The 19712-nt window shown below is 40.1% G+C and overlaps 3 protein-coding genes across 12 annotated transcripts in view; 1 reads left to right on the forward strand and 2 right to left on the reverse strand.

Moving 5' to 3' along the window:
- mrtfab (myocardin related transcription factor Ab) overlaps window positions 1-3394 on the reverse strand; it is a 34161-nt gene extending 30767 nt beyond the window's left edge. Inside the window, exons 1-2 of one of the 7 annotated variants that reach the window (XM_086064007.1) lie at window positions 3122-3394; window positions 834-887 (exon numbers count right to left, since the gene is read on the reverse strand). The gene's annotated coding sequence lies outside the window, so the exon portion shown is untranslated. Of the gene's footprint in view, window positions 1-833; window positions 891-2278; window positions 2472-2493; window positions 3008-3121 lie in introns of those variants that run through there. The other 6 variants (XM_086064009.1, XM_086064004.1, XM_086064003.1 and 3 more) reach the window with 6 other exon arrangements.
- On the forward strand, window positions 3171-6773 carry get4 (guided entry of tail-anchored proteins factor 4). Its single transcript, XM_086064016.1, has 9 exons — window positions 3171-3390; window positions 4164-4242; window positions 4376-4457; window positions 4542-4691; window positions 4771-4909; window positions 4990-5130; window positions 5203-5278; window positions 5429-5501; window positions 5574-6773. The coding sequence occupies exons 1-9, from the start codon at window positions 3251-3253 to the stop codon at window positions 5663-5665; spliced, it is 972 nt and encodes a 323-aa protein (XP_085920142.1). The 5' UTR covers window positions 3171-3250; the 3' UTR covers window positions 5666-6773.
- Window positions 6774-6779: 6 nt separating this feature from the next.
- vps35l (VPS35 endosomal protein sorting factor like) lies at window positions 6780-19620 on the reverse strand. Of its 4 annotated transcripts, none has more exons than XM_086064013.1 (31): window positions 19592-19620; window positions 18919-19018; window positions 18491-18661; window positions 18202-18318; window positions 17804-17828; window positions 16961-17040; window positions 16622-16750; window positions 16449-16533; window positions 16306-16362; window positions 15616-15712; window positions 15484-15531; window positions 15324-15417; window positions 15025-15225; window positions 13838-13884; window positions 13125-13236; window positions 12918-13034; window positions 12776-12829; window positions 12627-12707; window positions 12489-12551; window positions 12195-12280; window positions 12022-12102; window positions 11873-11936; window positions 11757-11783; window positions 11242-11340; window positions 10467-10544; window positions 10253-10367; window positions 10036-10175; window positions 9228-9393; window positions 9027-9145; window positions 8795-8944; window positions 6780-7412 (listed from the first exon to the last, which is right to left on the reverse strand). In XM_086064013.1, exons 1-31 carry the CDS (start codon window positions 19606-19608, stop codon window positions 7314-7316), a joined length of 2919 nt encoding a protein of 972 aa, XP_085920139.1. In that variant the 5' UTR covers window positions 19609-19620; the 3' UTR covers window positions 6780-7313. The 4 variants fall into 4 exon arrangements, with proteins under 4 accessions (XP_085920139.1, XP_085920138.1, XP_085920141.1 ...); XM_086064012.1 differs by having other exon boundaries at window positions 8795-8947; XM_086064015.1 differs by lacking the exon at window positions 11757-11783.
- Window positions 19621-19712: the final 92 nt, after the last annotated feature.

Consider the following 19712-nt stretch of genomic DNA (forward strand, 5'->3'; position numbering starts at 1 on the left):
AGGGGCCAGATTTCTAGCTCGGAAAATGAAGCAGGGATAGAACAGATGTCCAATGGCCTCTTCGCTCACAAAGATTACGTGTGACAAAATACCTCGCTGAAAATGTCGCCAGCGCAGCAGCATAGAGTGGCTTTTAGCTCATGTCAAAAACGGAACGTCAGATTACGCTGCAATTTTGTCATGAAAACCAGTTTACCCCTGAGATGATTGCCTACGACGTGAAGCCTCTTAATCTAATCTTCCATTTTGAAAAACAAAAACAGACAGGCTGATTGACAGGATGGCACATGTCCAACTTGTGGCCCCCAAAAAATTGCAGACCCAATGTGTTGCTGTGTGTTGATTGCTCTCTTGCCCTCTATGAAAATATGTGTTCTTTAGCATTGGGGTCCTCGTGGGGATTCCTGCACAGTGCGCCTGAAAACAAACATGCGGCTCTGCTGTCTCACAATCAAACGCCAGCGCAAACATATTTGAATGGGAGCCACAAGCTCAAGCTACAGTGACAGTGGTGACATGATGGATTTAAATCTTCAAAAGTATTCCTGGCCAGCACAGTGGGATAGTGGTTAGAAAATCTGCCTCACAATCAAGAGGTCCAAAACAATAAATAAAAACATTGGGAAAAAAATCTATGAATATGCAAGGTTACCGAACCACCAGTATGCAGGAGGTAGACTGTATTTCAGTTCCTGCACACACCCAAACAGACGTCTGAACATCGACGAGTAGACATAAGCAAAGACAAGTGCAGCAACATATTTTCAATTCCAGGCATCAAGATAAGGAGCAAGCTTCCAGCTTGCTGAGGCACGAGCGGGAATCAGGCTTACCAGATTCACTTTATCTTAAAAGGGTGTGCGTGCTCCCATTCCAGCAGGTCACAGCTGCTGAAAAATATCAAAGAGAGAAAAAAAAAGCATTCAGTCAATAATCTTGTCAACTATTCTGTGATGCTTGCTACATTACTGGGCGTCTAACAAGTGCCTTTACAATGTAACATATATTACAAAAACACAAATGAATAGACAAATCTGTGGAAACAAAATGTGGTTGTTCACTGCTCCCGCAAGCCAACACTGTGCCTGCTTCCATACATTTCTTGTGCCATCATTGCCATGCACAAATTGAAGGATGTGATGGTGAAAGTCTTCCACATTTCCACATTTTTACAGTTAAGCCTATAGTTTTGCTGTTTTGCTTCAATAAACCAAGATACGCTTTGTAACAAGTTTGAGAAAATTTTAGGGTGTTACTTAGCAACACGTATTACATTAATCTGACATTCGCAAATTCCTCGATTTTCTATTTTATTCAAGGAACCTATCCTACATTATTTGTGGAAAAAAATAGCCTATTAATGCTTTTCTGTAACGTTGGGAAAAAAATGTCCGAAATTTTTTATTTTGTAGCAAATCACTGCCGACCATATTGTAGCTTCTCTTTGAGACAACAAATTGTTACTGTTGGTTCTAATCCCATTTCCGCTCAACCAAACTTCAGCAGTGGAAGGCAGAAGTTTCGCCTACACACATGCTCACTCCACTCATCCAATCACATATCTAACAGCAGCGATGTTAGATTTATGACAGTCAGCTAGTGGGGATGAATTGTTAAGATTGCGGTGCTTATGTCTGCTGTTTTGGCTCATAACTGCACCGCTATAGCAATAATTTATCATCATCATCATCATAGGTGTTGATTCTTACATACAGATACTGTACATTATTGCTTAGTGTTTATTGTACTGTACTATTAACGGTACAGCATTCATTCAAGAGCTGCTATCGACCACAGCTCACGCCCAGTCACTCCGCAGTCCGCACACTAACTGCCTCACTTAGCCAATCTTCAATCTTAATAGCATTACTACCCTTTCATCTGAAATGTCCCTGTGTTCCTATTCAATAGCTCTTCCGTTGCTACAATATCATCAGCTGCTTTTGTAATCGTAAAGACATTGAGTGGACTTTTTAGTTTAAAAAAAAAACGTTCTTTTAGACGACAGCGTTAATTAAGCATCATAGCTATGCTAAATAGTTTTCCAAAAGTTAGCCAACAAAACTGTGCCAATAGTCCACGTTGCAGGAGGCCTGCTCAGTTGTCACGGGCGAGCAGTAAGCAAGCCTACAGCTGTCACTGACCAAAACAGACACACAAGCTATGCTATTGTTAGCTTGCCCGGGTGGGAGTTAACCAAAAACAAATCAAGTGACAGCACACGCAACTCGATTGTTACATCAATATAAAATCTATGCACGTGGGGAGAAAAACACACCGTCTGATGATGAAACCGGTTAGGCGTCCATGCTCGCAACGCTAATCCAGCCCAAGTTAGCAAATCACTATTAGCATATAATGCTCACCACACATTTCTACTAACTCCTAGCTAACTCCCGGCTAACTGTTCACGTCCATCACGCTGCGGTTTACGTAAATGACGTACTCGTTATCGCCGTAGCTGCGGTTTATCAAATATGTCATTACTCTTACTTATCATGCTCGCCAGTAGTATGTTTTTGACTGCGAAGATACAACTCAGACACCCCGGTCGCTGCCACTTCCTGATGACAAAGGAAAGTTTAACCGGAAAACCCTCCTCTACGTGGTGGCACGCTTCAAAACGTCTCTACCGTCAAATTGCCGTTACCCTCCTATGAGATTATTACATGCTATTGTCGTGAACATTCATTTTCCCCACAACGTACTAATAACTATATTGAATTTTACTGAAACTGTAACGTGGGTTAATGCCATTTGAACGAATGCGGATGACAGCAGACATTTGCCATAAAGGTATTTGCTTCCATCTAGTGTAACATAAATGTAATGCAGGTACTGAAGTCTGCTACAGGTCATCAAATGACGGTCCAATGTTGCTATTGGGGGAAAATGTAGTTAAATAATAAATAATGGTGATAATAAGAAAAAAATAAGAAAAACAGGGTTATGTGACGAAATAAATTTGTTTTAACTGGAAAGTGAAATTAAGCCACACACACAATGTTATTGTACTAATGTTGACCACTATTGAAACCAGTTTCATAATTACGCAAAAAATAAATAAATATGACAACCGGGATTTTTCTGAGTAATGAGGACACCAACAACTGCACTTTACCGTGATACCGGTAACTATCACTACGCTAGTTGAAGAGGTTCACGCTTCATTTCATTTCTTCCGGTTTCCCCTGTCAACATTCGAGCTACCCAAGTCAGTCAGCAGGAGCACCGCTGCTAAGCTACGACGATGTCGGAGCAGGAGTCCCTGAGGTGCTCCAGTGGCCGAAACCGCGGAGGCGTACAGAGGGTTGAAGGCAAACTGCGAGCCAGCGTAGAAAAGGGGGATTACTATGAAGCACACCAGATGTATAGGACGTTATTTTTTAGGTAAGAATTCACTATATCGTTCTAATTTGAAGTTGGTAGCTTCTCGAGGCCTGCTGTGTTCCAGATCTCCCTGTCGTCAAACGTGCTTAACGCATACACGAATCCGATTGGGGGGATTTCACCACGGCCCTGCCCACCCACGTTAGTCCGGCCGTTTGTTTGGACAACGGAAATGTCAATTAACTGCGGTCGTAAAATGGACTGCTAGCGAATTGCTTGCTAGCATTGTTGCTAAATGTTAAGGAAATAAACAATGGCAATTTCAGTGCGGCCTGACTCCACAAGACGGCAGAAAATTATGTGTTATGAGTTTAAAAATGCTACATGTTGTGATCAGTAGCGCGTAATAAGCCATTTGCGATTACTCTCCAGATGTGCTAGTAGCTAGCCGTCTGGATTGACTTACCTTGACATGCTCCACCTTGACATATCTAATTTGTGTGTATGTATATACATTATACATATGATAGACACAACTGAATTACAGATTCAGTTTATTGATTGCTATTTTAGCTGACAAATCGATAGAGAAGCAGCCTATCATGTATTTAACGTCTCCATATTGACGCAAACGATTATATTGCCATTTTTATATTCACAGTATTTCCACGAAAGACAACCACACCCCTCTTCTCCCCACTATCGCTCTACCTTTTGTTTTTAATGAAGTGTATTATTGTCAACCATTCTGAGAGCATGAGCTACTCCTGGGCTTGTTACACAGACTGTTCATGCCCAACATATTTGTAAAAGTGACTCTTGCCTGTCAACAGGTATATGTCACAGGCAAAACACAGTGAAGCCAGGGAGCTGATGTACAATGGCGCCTTACTCTTCTTCAGCTATAACCAGGTAAATTAATATTCAACTCCCGGCATTATGAAATTTTACCAGAACTGCAACAAACGATTAAGTGGGCCGTGGCCACTATTAGATGGAAATTTGTGATTTTAGTGATGACATTTTAATACGTTATGCTTTGCAGCAAAACAGTGCAGCAGATCTGTCCATGCTGGTGCTCGAGGTGCTGGAAAAGTCAGAGAGCAAAGTGGAAGAGGAGATATTAGGTGAGTGTTCACCCGACGCATCAAATCGAGACATTCCGTGCCGTACGTTCGGTCATCAATGATGCTTGTGGGTTTGTTGAGCAGAGAGCTTGGCCAAGCTGTTCAGCCACATGGTACAGAACTCTCCGGAAAGAGTAGCTTTCGTGTCCAGAGCCTTGAAATGGTCCACGGGAGGATCTGGAAAATTGGGGAATCCAAAGCTACATCAGCTGCTGGCTGTCACCTTGTGGAAAGGTATGTCAGGCATAATGATATCAAATGACAAAAAAAAAAAAATCAAAACAATATCAACTGAAATCTTATTTTATTCTAGAGCAAAACTATGGTGAATCCCGTTACCACTTCCTGCATTCGTATGACGGGGAGGGCTGTGCCCAGATGCTGGTGGAGTATTCATCCTCCCGAGGTTTCCGCAGCGAGGTCGACATGTTTGTGGCCCAGGCAGTCCTACAGTAAGCGCGCTTGCACTATATAGAATAGTTAAAGGCAAAGATGCAATCTTTTTTTTTTACAAACTTTTTTGCTCTGACAGGTTCCTCTGCCTAAAGAACAAAAACAGCGCTTCCGTTGTGTTCAGCACGTACACAGAGAAACACCCGTCCATAGAGCGAGGTCCTCCATTTGTTCAGCCCCTTCTTAACTTTATCTGGTTTCTGCTGCTGGCAGTGGATGGGTGAGAAAATGCATATAAAAAAAACCAACAGTTGTATTGTATAGTCTGCATTTTATTGTTTGTTGTTTTTAGGGGTAAATTAACAGTTTTCACAGTGTTATGTGAGCAATATCAACCTTCCCTGAAGAGGGATCCCATGTATAATGAGGTGAGTGCTTCCAGACCCTTGTCGATGCTTTGGCTTGAAAACAGAAAATAAGTGAGATTATGCAGCAAATAACAGAGGACAACTACATATTAGGATTTCACTGTATATCAAAAATGTTTCGTGTCTTTCTCCTCTCTGGACCTTCTGAAGTACCTTGACAGAATAGGACAGCTTTTCTTCGGCGTTCCCCCCAAACAATCCCCGTCATACGGCGGCCTGCTAGGTGAGTGAGCCGAGACCGTGCCTCGTCTTTGTAAACTCTCCTCACGATATTGGCGCGCTCGCATCTGTGCAGGAAACTTGCTGAACAGCCTGATGGGAGCGGGTGAGGACGACGACGGCGTGGAGGAGGCGCAGGAAGACAGCAGCCCCATCGAGCTGGATTGAGCCGACGGCTGAGGAGGCGAAGAGCAAAAGAACACGCACGCGCACAAACACACACATATAAACACACACAAATTGGAAGACCCCGCCGCCTCCACCATTAGAGGGTGAGGTAAGGTACTTGTTACTGTGCCTTCCCCTCAATAATTTCAGCCATCCAGTTCTAAAACGTACCGGGCTGCACCCAGGTGTAGCAAAATATTTTATTTAATCATTGCTTTTGTTCATATTTGGACTCTGCTGTTCAGAGTCTTGGGTTTGATGCACTTGACAGCATTGTAGACAAAATGTTTCCTCCTTTACAGTGTTGCGTTCTTACATAGTCACCATGGGGTGGCGATGTATTCCTGTTGTCAGCATTTCTCTGCACATTTCCCCCCACCCTTGATTCAGCTGTCTTAGCCATTTAAATTTGCCTGTTGTAGTCAAGAGCACTTCTCAGTTTCTCATCCGATGTTTAGTCCATCAGCAGAAGGCAAAGCTTTAACATTGCATGCCTCCAATGTGCATTGTTCCAAAAACATGAATGCTAGGTAAGATGAAGACTCCATAAATGAGAGTGAGACTGGTTGTTTGTCTTATAGCCTGTGACTGGCTGGCGAACAGTCCTGGCCCGCCCCACTACACAGTTGGGATAGGATTCAGCTCACCCTATAGAAAATGGATAGATAGTCATTCAGTTTAATTAGGCACTTGTACTCTTTTTTTTCTTTTCTTTACCCTTTAAAAAGATTCAAAACGGATACCAAATCTAGAATTGCTCTAAAACATTTACTACATTTGTTAGTTAACAGTATTGTGCGGGGAAAAGCGTTGTATGTTTTTTTTTCTTTTTTTCTGCAGTGGTCACTGTTGTGCAGCGAAAGGCAAATAATAATTGAGCGGCTAAAAAGAACACCATTTCCAAAGAGACTTGTTGGTTGTCATACAGCTAGCGTCTTATCATAAAGACAATTGTGTTCATTGTTTTTAATGCGTTTGAAATGTGAGAGTCATGCTATTTGATTTTTCTTTCTTTGACAACACACATGGAAGAGGGGCATTTGTCTTTTCCGTGATACACTAACAGAGTCAATAAACTACCATTGAGAGGATTGAGACTGACGTGAAACTCATGTTGTCTTGTCCATTTTCTTTATTGTAGCATATGAAAATGAAGGCAATCCAGCTATGGCATGAAACAAAGATGAGTTCAGACTTGATAAGCACTCTATAAATATAATGGAGGGTTCTGATAAATATGTAAATTATATGAATGCTACTGCATGATAATACACAGAACCCAAGTGCAACTTGAGTCAACAAAGCTGATTGTTACTGTGTTATTTTTTAATGCAGTTTAGAGGATTAACCAACGGCACTCGGCCAAATATTGGAAAGCAACATTTGTTAATGCTCAAAAAATGATCTCAACCCTGCAACTGGCCGGCAACCAATTCAGGCTGTACCTCATTCTTGGTTCAGTCAGCTGGGATCGGCTCCAGCTCATCCCAGGCCCTAACAAGAATAAGCACTGTAGAAAATGAATGGATGTAAACACAATTTGTGTTTGACAAGTACCATCTGTCTTACATTTCATTAAGGCATTTCTTAGTGCTTTCCGCTATGTAGTGGGCTTCATTTTTACAAAAATACTTGTTGATGGTGTTAATCAAGTACGGGACTGTAGTGCGAGCCTCTGGACCGTATCTGACAGGTGAGACATGTCAGCCTGCTGCGCCTGATGCTTCAAGTACTCCAACGTCCGAACCTAGACATTGAATTGACTTGAATTGGTAAAAGTGATAAATTGCGGTGGGCATAAAATCTGTGTGTAACCTGGTTTTAAAGGGGAAGTCACCCCCCCCCCCCCTTTTATTATAATATTTTTTTCACAATAATATGTTATATGCAGCCCCACTAGTCTAAATATGGTATTCTGGTTAATATTGTGTTAGTGGAATATGAGTTAAGCAGCAAAATTAGTCATCTCAGTAGGCGGCCATTTTGCCACTTGCTGTCGACTGAAGACGACATCACAGTAGCTCATGTAACAACCAATCACAGTGCAGCTTCAGAAAACAGGTGAGTTGTGATTGGTTGTTGCCTGAGCCCTGAGCAACAATGATGTCATTTTCAGTCGACAGCAAGTGGCAAAATGGCTGCCCCCTGAGATGGATCAAAACGGCTGGATTTTGCTTCATAAATCATATTCCACAAATGTAATATTAAACAGAATGTCATGTTTATATGGAGGACCAAAACTGCAAAAATTCAAAATAAATAAATGACTAAATAAGACTAAATAAATGACTAAAAATGAAAATAAAAACGGTTATAAAAAAATTAAAATAAAATCCCCAAAAAGAAATAGAAATAAAAACAGCGTATTTAATTTTTGAATTATATGTTTTATATTTGTTTTTATTTGTACTTTTAGTTATTTATTTATTTATGTAGTTAGTTCATTATTTTGAATTTTGGCAGTTTTGTTCCATACTGCCAGGTCGAAAATAAAAGTTATTCAAATGAGGGGGCGGTCCTAAGCATGTCTTGGGTTGGACTCCGCCGTTGCAAACAACCTTTCATTGGTCAAGTGAGCGTCTCACCGACTTGAATGGAGAGCTCCAGCAATGGACGACTATATTGTCCACTGTCACCATAACTTGCGACTTGAGTTGCTCGACAACAAGTCGAGGTGACAGTGGACAAGATAGTCAGTCGTCCATTGCTGGAGTTCTCCAATGTAAGCCGGCGAGTTTTCCTTGTTCGCCGACCCGCTCACTCGACCAATGAAAGGCAGTTTGCAGCGGTGGAGTCCAACCCAAGACACGCTTAGGACCGCCCCCTCATTTGAATAATATTTCATCCTGGCAGTATGGACTAAAACTGGCCAAATTCAAAATAAATAAATGACTAAAAGTGAAAATAAAAACTAATGTAAAAAATGTAATTCAATAATTAAATACAGATGTGTGTGTGTGTGTATATATATATATATATATATATATATATATATATATATATATATATATATATATATAAATATATATATATATAAATATATATAAATTGCCTTCCACTTTAAATGTAATCCTAAGGAGAATCTGTATGGAAACTGTCTTAAAATGCGTTTGTGTGTGTGCAACTCACAGAAATGCGCGTTTCACAGTATCCGTGTTTGTGGCTGAGGTTCCACAGGTTGACGGCCAGCTGGCTCAGCTTGTTGTTCCTCAGGTCTGCGTGGGCGAGCAGGACGCAGAAGAGGGAGAAGGCCAGAGCGCCTTGGCGGCGTGTGCTCTGCTGCTATTAAAAAACACAAAAACTTTCAGCCTAATTCTACAAATGAAGGAAACGCTCAAAACGTTAATTAATTTGGCCTTGCCTCTTCTCGACCGAGAGCCTTCAAGTGGTCTAGGATCTGCCCGATCAGGGTCTCGCACATTTTGTTAATCTCTGACAGAAACTTTGGGTCCCCCCCATAAAGGGTCTCATTGGAGTCCACTGAAACGTTGAGGGAAAATACACTTTTAAGTTGCATTGTTGAAAAGATGAAGTGACAGTAGGTTACGTGGTGTGTGTTTACCTTTTGGAATGGTGTACAGGTATGATTCCTGGCTCATGGCGGCCAGCAGGGGGATGGCGCAAATGTACACACGCACTTTGGCATCACTGTTCTCCTCCCAAGTGTAATCCTGCACCATGTTGAGCACACCTCGGACTAAGTAGAGCACACCATGTTCTGGGTGATCCTGTAACCATACACATGAATAATACTTAACTCAATTCCTGTGGATTAAATGAATTTGTTGGATTGGCACTATTGCCATGATCCATTATATTAACTCAGTCATTCCCAGCCATTTTCACTGAAGCAACCCCCTTCGCTCCCGGCTGTTTTACTGGATTTTGACAGATTTTGCAAGGCCCACAGAATATTGTGTTTTGTTGCTATAAAAACATGAAAAAAGTACATTTCAATCCGTTTCCGTTTTGCAGCAATTAGCATTAGAATATAGCTAAGTTTCATCATTATTCACATTTCTGTTTTGAACTGTGGGGAAATTAGCTTGTTTGGCATGGCCCTGGTTGATCTCGTATACTCTGCTGCCACCTGCTGGCCGTTTTTGTAATTACTACCATTGCTTCACTCGTTCTCTGCCGTTCAGAGGCTCCATCAAAGCCTTCTGTATGCTCTAGCATAAAAAAACTGAAACACTTAAAACATTTAAAATAGAACTATTTATATGTTTTTGTGAGCAAATGAGTTAATGATGATGCCAATTCCCAATGTATTCGCCCCACCCAAAAAAACAGCTTTGATGCATAGATTAACATTCGCCAACAGAGTGTGAGAAAAAAAAAAAGCTTAATAAACTTAAAGGTGTTATTACCGGGACAACTAGAAGCGTAGCCAACAAGTTGTTGATGAAGTCGAGCAAGAAACTCTCCGAAGAGCGAATTTTCCCTTCCACGCTGATGGAGCGCGGAACCTCTGGAAGAATACTGACTGCTGCCTTTAAGAAGGCATCCGCTGCAGGACGACAAGACAGATATGGAAAGTCAACAATGGAACTTGAAATAAGGTGTTTGTAGTGGCAAGCTGCTCACCCTGAGATAAACATTGGTTGGCCAATGCAACCTGACCGGAGAGCAAATAAAGGTGAAGACGACTAAAGATGCTGCTGAGTGACGGGATGGTGATAAAACTGTAGGCAGCACACGCCTGGAGGACAGGGAGAGGGAGCGATCCAGTTGGCATGAATAGGGGACCACTGGGGCTTTCTGGGACAAATATGCGCGATGTCAATTACTGTAAACTCACCCGGACGAATGCAGCTGTTTTACGGGAATGATTTCCTCGCATCACCCTTCTGGTCTCCATCGCCAGCTGATTCACCGTCTAAATACGACAAAACGAGTTAATGAGCGCATGTGTGTTGCAATACATGAATTTCCCTATTAAAAATAACATTTATAATCGGTAAATAAATGTTTTTTTGAACCTATAATCATGAACTCAATCAGACCCAAAAACGTATAAAAATGTTTTTTTTAATACTTTGTCCTGCACGCCCCAAAACGTACTTATGTTTTTTATGATAGCTTCTAACCTGAAGAGGTCGCTTAAAGCAATGGTAGTTATTACAAAAAACGGCCGGCGGGTGGCAGCAGAGTATACAAGCTCAGCTAGGGCTATGTTGCAACAAGCTCTTTCAGACAGATTTGTGAATAATGATGACATTTAGCTATATTCTAATGCTAATTGCTGCAAAACGGAAACAGATAGAAAAACACTTTTTCCCCGATGAAAGAAGAGACTCTAATCTTTCTTTTGGTAGGTTCCATGTTTTTAAAGCAATAGAACACAATATTCTGTAGGCCTTGCAAAATCATTAAAAACTCCAGTAAAACAGCGAAGGGGTTCTATAGTGAATTTAGATCTGAGCCTTCTTTGATGTTCGAGGAATTCTGTTAAAAAAATCAAATATTATTATTATTATTTTTAAACACATTGGAGCAGTTTTAAATTCTGGGGAAAAAATGCATACGATGTCTCTTTTTAAATTCAAATCAACAAAAGGCAGATTGATACTGACGTGAATGAGCTGCACCAATACTGACTCCAGGTTACAGAAAGTGGCTCTGGCCTCCACGCAGAAACTCAACTGCTGCTCGAAGTCACGGCCGAAGGAAACCTGAAGACCAAAACGAACAGTTGAAGGAGAGACAAACGTTAAATAGAATTGAGAAAGTAATTGGCGCAAACCAGCAAAGAGCCTGTTCAATATCAACTAAATGAATATGAGAAGTTGAGCTGCATCCACATCCTCTCAGAAATTATTTACTGATTGTAAAATTTCCCCATAGCTGAGCACAGCATTTTGGTCAGTGCCCATCCCCGATTACAACCCGATTTGATCCAATTTGACCGTGACATCACACACAAGACCATTTTAATGTTGTAAAATTGTTGCCAAATGTGCAATCTGGATGAAACTTGATCTGGCTTGATTTGAAACTGCATGCCCGCAACTGAGAATACTGTTGAGATGATAAATAAGTGGATTATTTTTTTTAATTTTTATGTAAACATCCTTGGAAGAAAACCTACCCGTTGTAATAAGCCAGGTTGACAGAACTGTAAACATGAGGTTGCACACAAATAATTAACATGCGCTAATGAAACCTTCTTCTTGGCAGAAGTCATTAAAAACAAGAATAGCTCACCACGCGCATGAAGCCGATAATCAGCCCAGACAAAGATCTTTTTTCATCCTCGAGGGTAAGAGCGCTGCAAAACACGCCAGAGAAATTGTAGTCGATCATCCCCGAGACATCATCTAAATCACCTCACAAAGTCATATATTTTGCCTCACTTGACAGAGTCATGCATGGTCTTGCAGATATGCATCATGGCGTTGAGGATGACGGGGTCTCTGGTGGGTTCCAGCTGGTGTCTGCGAGTTAAGCGGGGAGGAAATGAAGGAATCCTACTTGGACCTCCTTTATTACAATTTTTTTTCATATCCAAAAGAAGAGTGGCTCTTACCTGATGAAAACATCCATGATAGACCTGCACACCTCCACCCTCACGCCGTCCTTCTGAAACATGTCCAGAAATGGGAGGAAACGCTCCTGGGGGGGGGATGGGATGAGTTGATGACATTGTGGCATGATGAAGTTCAGCCCCAAGTGACAACTAATTATTGGCTAACTGTTCATAACCTTGAAAAGTATTATTGAGTACAATTTTGGCCCTTGTATGTAGCTAAACTAAAACACACTTTATAAATCACATTGTTAGCTAACTACAGTTTTTGCCCTGTTGCTGATGATTACTCACCATTGAGAAGAGGACTGAGAAGTCGTGGAAGTGGGCCAGGATCTTCCTGATCACAGACTGCAACTAAGTGCCAAAACAAAGATGGAGTCACTCGAGGGCAGGTGACAAAAGGAGGGTGAACCATTAGAGAGTATCAACCTGAGGGTAGGCCTCCTCAAAGGCCCGGTCGGGAGTCATGTGCTTGATGACGTCTGCCAGAACGGTGTTCACCTCACGTTTCTTAAGAACAAACACAATGAGGAACTTTTTCTTTAGGGTTTGTCGTAGGAATGAACCCATGCACCTACTGTGAAATTTCGGCAGGTGAACTCCACCCAGATCTCGGCACAGTTGACATAATCCTGTGTAAACAGATAAATAAATAAAATGACTTAATATTTATCGTCACAGAGAGCTATTTGTGAGAATGCAGAATCAAGCTCCTTGTACCAGAGGACTGCGGACTTTAGTGATGACCTTCCAGGCTTCGTTGAGGATGGTCAGCCTCTCAGATTCTGGAGGGTCAGTGCAGGCCAGACAGCGACCCAGCGATCCAAATAACAAATGCTAGAGAGGATTAGATAGGATAAAGCAATTGTGAAGAGGTCAAGCAAATCTCTAAATTAGACATAAAATGACCCATTGATGCATGTTCACCTTAGGGAACCCGGCCTCGTCGCAGTCTTTTATCATACCGATGAAATCCATGGCTCTGGTAGCGACAAACTCGGGTCTAAATGCCCTCATTACTGAATTTAGCAGCAGGGCACTGTGGGAAATTGATTAATATAAACAATCAGACCAGTATCTAATGCCAAAAAAACAATGGATTCTCATTTAGTACGATTCAGAATCGATTTTAAATGTCCCAAAATCGATTTAATTTAAATTATTTTATACGGTCTTGCCTTTGTCTGTGTGTGCCTTTATTTGGAGTGCTGTTCATGTGGTACCCGGTTTGGCCACTGAGGGGCAGTGTGGTTCCACGCGTTCTAATACACTATTAAGTTGTAGCCACATTAGAGAGTAGAGGGAAAAAGTCACGATCAAGTTACTCCAATTAAAGTTTTTCTTTTGAGTGATAAAAGTGCCGCGAGTAGCGCGCTAATTAGCATTAGCGAGTCAGACTGGAGTAGATCATTACAATTCCTTACACATCTAAAGATTGAAGCAAAAATCATTGTCAATCAAATCATTTTGAATGGAAAAATCGTTCTTAATCAAAAATCGATTCTAAATCGAACCGCAGACCCAAAAATCGGAAACAAATCGTGATACATTCAAAGATTCCCACCCCTATTATCTAACATACTAAAATGCATTATAAAACCACACAGTTTCCATAGTTTTGCTTTTAATTTAATACTTACTTGTTACCCATCTTCTTGCATCGCTCCATCATTTCTGTTAGGAGAGTCTGGTATGGAAACACACATATTTTAAATAATACTGTAGATGAAACTTCATTTAATACAACTGGACAATGAAATAAGTCAATTAAGACATGGGTTGTCATTTTGTTCCTCTCCTTTAGCCACAAAAAAATAAAATAAACATTAGTGCTGTCAAAGTTTAAGCGTTAACTGATTAATTAATCACAAAAAGTTATTGCATTAATCATGAATTAATGCAGATTAATCACACTATTAATTTTGACCATAGATTATGCTTCAGCGTGACAGCGGATGGCTACGTTTAAAGCACAGGTTGTGTTTGAGCAATAAATATAACTACATGCATTAAAGTAAAGCATTTAATAAATGTTTGCGTATCACATTTAGAATATTTGTTCATGTCAAAATATTGGGTTAATTTTTTCCCTATTTTGAAATATGCAAGTAATTAACTGAATAGGAAAAAGGGGAGGATGAGCGTGTGCAGTGGATAAAAAATGTTGAAGACGGCCTCATAACATAATCAGTGCTCTTCAAATTTGGCGGGGAAAAAATGTTGATAAAAAATTATTTTTTGTTAAGCGATTAATCGTGGTTAATCTAAAATGTGATTAATCTGATTTAAAAAAAATAATCGTTTAACAGCTCTAATAAATATATAGAATCAAAACTAATTTTAATTCATGGGGCACTTTCACACAAATTTGATCTGAAGTTATAAATAACGACAGGTCAAAATATTTCCTTTTTTTGTGTGTGCAAATAATGAGTACATTCTGAAAATATTCCAATTTAGTATTAATTTATTGCAGATTAATCTGACATTTCTTACCAAAAATGAGTGCAATTTTTTTGGGGGGGGGGGGGCGGGGGGGGTCAAATCAAAACAACCAAATTTCAGGATGTCCTTTAAGTGGTTGTCAGTGCCCTCTCTAGTGGACCAAATTAGCAACAGCAGTTAATTTTAGCAAAAAAACTGCAGTTAATGTTCTGTCCTCACGGGACAGATTGGACCCCCTGACTGACCTGATATGGCCCGCATGCCATATGTTTGACACCCCTGCATTACAAACCACCTCTAAGTATGAGACACTGCATTTATAATCCACTGCAAAGTAAAGATACATAACATCTACGCGGTATCAGCGAGTCTCAGTCCACACCTCTGGTGCTCGGTAAGCACTACACTGCAAGATCCAGTTGATAGCAGGCGAATAAAGGGTCAGGTACTCGGGCATCTCCACCCTCTGCGCGAGCAGCTGGCTACGAACACTCTCGCCGCTGATCTGCCGGAAGGTTCCGAGCAGGTCAAAGAAGTTGCGCTTCAGGCCGTCTTTCAAACTGGGGGCGACCTCCATGCCAACCTGGCCAGAAAAAAAATGAAAAATGTGTGCTTGATATTATATTAGATGATCGAAGCCTTGTGTATCATTTGCAAAGATTCAGAAAAGCTCTGAATTACCCTGCAGAGGTAGGCTCGGGTGTACGCCGCCACCAAAGGGTCTCCAATCCCTCTGATCATGGCGGTAAGTCGAGGGAGAGTCTCCTGAATACCGCTGTAGGGGGGAGGAGGAGTTACTGAATCGCATTCGAGCAGCTCAGCAAATCCAAAGGTGACTTACAATTTGTTCAGGAAACGATTGCACTTCAGGATGGACGCTTCGACGTATCTGCTCACAGATTTTGTTAAAGAGGCGAACTCCTGAATGAACTGTTCTAGTAGTATTTAAGTCATTTGTCGCATTTTTGGATACAGTCTGGGTAAGAGTTCTCTGATGGAGGCGATCTTGAAGAACCAGTTGAGGCAGGTCTCCTTGGCTGTGTCATTGACGTCGTCGACAGTAAACGAGTCTGAGAAAAAAAGAAAATCAGACGTGAGACACTGAAGACAACGGAGAAATATATATGTATTAGTGATAGACCGATACCGATTATTAGTAGTCAAGGAGACCGATAACTGATATTTCAATCCGATGTGCATTTGCAGTAAAAGAGAAAATATTAGCATCAACATTTTTTTTTTAATTCACTTTTTCTTTCATTTTAAACATGTACAGAATTGACAACTTTGTTTAAAATATATATATATAAATGCAGGGAGCTTCCAGGGTCATCAGCATGTGTTAAAATAAATTAAAAACTAAACAAGTAAATAGTTCCCTGAAGTTTTCGATTGTATATAGTTTTCCAAAATGTGAACATAATTTCTTCATTTTATTTATTTATTTTTTAAATGAAAAGTGTAGAGAGTTCCCAGTGTCAGCATCAAGTGGAAATTTAAATAAATATATAAATGAAGAGTTCCCTGTATTTCAATGAGCAATATATGCGTGCAAATGTAGCTCATTTGTTTTTGTTTTTTGAGTCAGGGTTCAAAAGATCTTCGCCATATATATATATATCGGAGGTTGTTCGTTAAAATGATCAGCAACAGCAATCCATACCTGGTAAAGGTCTTGGATCTGAACACATGGTCCAGATCCTATCATACACAAGCTGGCCTACGCAAAAAAGCAAAAGAAGTAAGGTCAGTGAAACAACGATAAAGACCAAATTTAACAAAAGGATGAAAATATTCACTTCTTACCGAAAGTGTCAAGTATGTCAGTGATGAGAACAAACTTGCTGGGGTAAAACTGGATTACGGAAGTGTCGGAGAGAAGCTTGGAGCACTGGGACACAAACAAGAACAACCCAAGTCATTTCACCTTCATTTTACTATTTTTCCTCCAACTTCATTGACACGTAAGAATTATTTACCTGGATTACGATCTTCAGGGCTTTAACCTTCTGGTCCGAGGCCCAGGCCTCTTTAAGGGACTGGTTCAGCTCCGCGATGCGATTGGCATATTCCTGCTGGGAGAGATTGAGCAGCTCTCTCTGGGAACCCTGCAGGTGCACAAATACAGATTGTCATGATTTAACATGATTTGACTTAAAGGGGAGATATTATGGAAAATTGTCTTATTAACGTTGTGTATACAAAAAGTCAAGTGATGTCTTCTGATCCTCACTGGATAATAGATTGTCATTAAAATGATCAATGCAATGTAAAAATACTCAACTCATGTGAAAGTAGATTGTGATATATCAAATTACCTCTTCCAGATCGTCCAATTCTTCCAGACGAGTGCGAACCTTCTCTGAGACAGCAGAGGATGCAGGATTCTGGGAATTTCCTGAAAGATGTCACACAGAAGTTCATTCACTTTTAATTAAGGGACAATTAACTTAATCAATACAGTGGGCGATATTATTAATTGTGATTAACTCATTGATGCCCAGCCATTTTCACTGAAGCAACCCCCTTCACTCCCGACGGTTTTACTGGATTTTGACTGATTTTGCCAAGGCCCACAGAATATTTTGTTATATTGCTATAAAAACATGGAACCTAACAAAACAAAGATTAGAGTCTCTTCTTTCATCAGGAAAAAAAAGTGTATTTCCATCTGTTTACGTTTTGCAGCAATTAGCATTACAATATAGCTAAGTTTCATCATTATTCACAAACCTATTTAGAAATGGAATGAGCTTTTTTTCAACATGGCCCTGGTTGATCTCCTTTGCTCTGCTGCCACCTGCTGGCCGTTTGTGTAATAACTACCATTTATTCAACCGTTCTTTGCAGTTGAGAGGCTGCTGCATCAAAGCCTTCTGTATGCTCTAGCATAAAAAAAACCCATCAAAACGTATAAATGCGTCTTTGGGACACTTTCACATTTAAAATAGAATGTATTTATACATTTTTGGGAGCAAATTAGTTAATTGTGATTTTAGAAAAAATAGATAAACCTCTCATGACAAAATAGTCAAGAAGCCATTGATGTCTTAAATACGCAAACAGTCTTTTAATGTGTATTGATACTTTTCTCTTTATTTTGTATTTTTAAATAAGTTTAGCAAAGTGGTCAGTAAATAAAACACAAACTCATGTCTTACCTCTGTCAGAGCCCATGCATAGATTCTAAAAAAACAACAACAGAAAATTAAATAGGATTATTCTAAGAATAATATTGAGCATGATGCTCTAGAAAATACATTTTAATTATGCTCAGTGCAGTTATTCGGTGCAGTACACCTCCACAATTGAGATTCTATGTAATCCAAAACTACTCATGGAAAAAAAAATTGATATCGCCATAATAATGGATAGTGTAGCTGTACCGAATGGTGTGGTTTCATAAAATACTGTTTTTAAGTTTTCATTTCCATTAAGGAGGTGGTGACCTAATTCACAGTTGGACAAGATCTTTTGCACAAAGCCAGTGGAGAAGAATTTTTGACACAAAAAGTATTCCCTTAAGTGCCATGTGAGCTTGTGATGGAGGACGACTCACAATTGAGAGTTTTTCAGTTGTGGTGAACCTCGCCAGGATCTCGCCTCTCTTCATCGACCAAGGCTCAAAGTCTGCTCCCACTGGTTCATCCTCCTTCTCCTCCTTCGTCCCCGCGTCCTGGAAGTGCGAAACCACAGCTTTAAAATACATTTTCATGTCTTGACGGGGATTTGTGATTCTAAAACATTTGTTGGTCCTCATTCAGATCAATATTCTTAAGTCACTATCAATTTTATTTTTGACTGTTCGTCATAGAAGTAATAAGTAGTAGGTAATGTATGTAACTGACTCCGGCAAAGGAGATGTGCGTCGTAGATGGAGTCTCGGCTGCAAACATGGACAGAGGGTCTGTTCCGTCCAACATGGAGCTGAGGGGGTCCGGCGCTGCTAAAGAAGATGTGGAGGATGAGGAGGAGGTGCTGCCCTTGCGAGTTCCACGGCGAGCTCTGCTGTCTGTCACCTGAGGGCGGGTTAACAGAGAGGCTATGGTAATATAATTGAAAAAAAAAAGTGTAAATAAAAAAAACTACCAAAAAATCATTAAATGTATTTTTATTTCATTAGAAAATAGTTAATTTTAACTGATGATAAATATTTCAATTTGAAAATGAAAATGACAAAACAATTATACATTACATTTGACAGTTTTACTATAAGTTACCTTTTATAGTTGTACTATATTTTTCTTTTGCATAATCTACAAAAAAGGCATCTTACCAAAATAGGTTTGAGAGGATGGGAGTCCGAAAATTCAAGCGTCGTCGTCTCCAGACGGGCCTTCTGTAGCTCAGCGTCATAGTTGCGCCAGCGGGAACGCCTGAATGAGAGTAAAGAGAGCAAGTTTGACATATTAACCATGGACACATCAATATACTCATGTATAACTTACTCATATAATCAAGCAATAATTGTAATGCAATAAGGCTTTTTGGTCACTTCTTGGAAGTGCAGAGGAGGCAGTTTTGTGAGAAAGTAGCTGAAAGGAATATACAGCAGTACTTTCACTTTTGTGGCCATTATGCATTTTATTTTTGGTATTTATATTTGTTTTTATCAAGTTTCCATACATTTTAGTTCCTATAACAACAATAGTGAGAAACCCGAGACGAATAAATTCGAATACTGTACAATAAAGACACACATCCCGATCCCACAACTGAAGTGTAGGTGTATTTTACCAGAATAACCACAAACCTCCTACATCTTGCTTGTGCAGAAAATCTTGACGTCACTTCGAACATGAAATACCAAACATGCATACTTTACATTTAAAATAGCTTAATAACAGGCATAGATGTTTTTAGACAATACCAACTAAGAGTTTAAACTGGGGTGTAAGAACAACATTTCTTTTTTTCTTTTCTTTTTTTGTCAAAAAGAAGCAGCTTACCACATCACCGCGGCCATTTTTCCAGTGATCACATGACACATTGTACTTCCTGGTTATGGGTGTTAAGTTTATTTTCATTAAAAGCGTGAAATAATTTCGTCCCATGTTGACGCTAGTCTTG

Source organism: Leptonotus elevatus, chromosome 20, assembly GCF_054856555.1.
Source record: "Leptonotus elevatus isolate MCC_2025b chromosome 20, RoL_Lele_1.0, whole genome shotgun sequence".
NCBI lineage: Eukaryota > Metazoa > Chordata > Actinopteri > Syngnathiformes > Syngnathidae > Leptonotus > Leptonotus elevatus.

Bases quoted from the DNA above. Each gene is read 5' to 3' on its own strand.
- vps35l (XM_086064012.1), bottom strand. The intron at 12,708-12,775 runs GTAGGTGCATGG...TTTGTTCTTAAG, and splicing joins TCACCTGCCGAAATTTCACA to AAACGTGAGGTGAACACCGT. The intron at 7,413-8,794 runs GTGAGTTGCACA...TTCAATGTCTAG, and splicing joins ACTGTGAAACGCGCATTTCT to GTTCGGACGTTGGAGTACTT.
- get4 (XM_086064016.1), top strand. From the start codon at position 3,251: ATGTCGGAGCAGGAGTCCCTGAGGTGCTCCAGTGGCCGAAACCGCGGA. The intron at 4,243-4,375 runs GTAAATTAATAT...TATGCTTTGCAG, and splicing joins TCTTCTTCAGCTATAACCAG to CAAAACAGTGCAGCAGATCT. The intron at 4,458-4,541 runs GTGAGTGTTCAC...TTTGTTGAGCAG, and splicing joins AGTGGAAGAGGAGATATTAG to AGAGCTTGGCCAAGCTGTTC.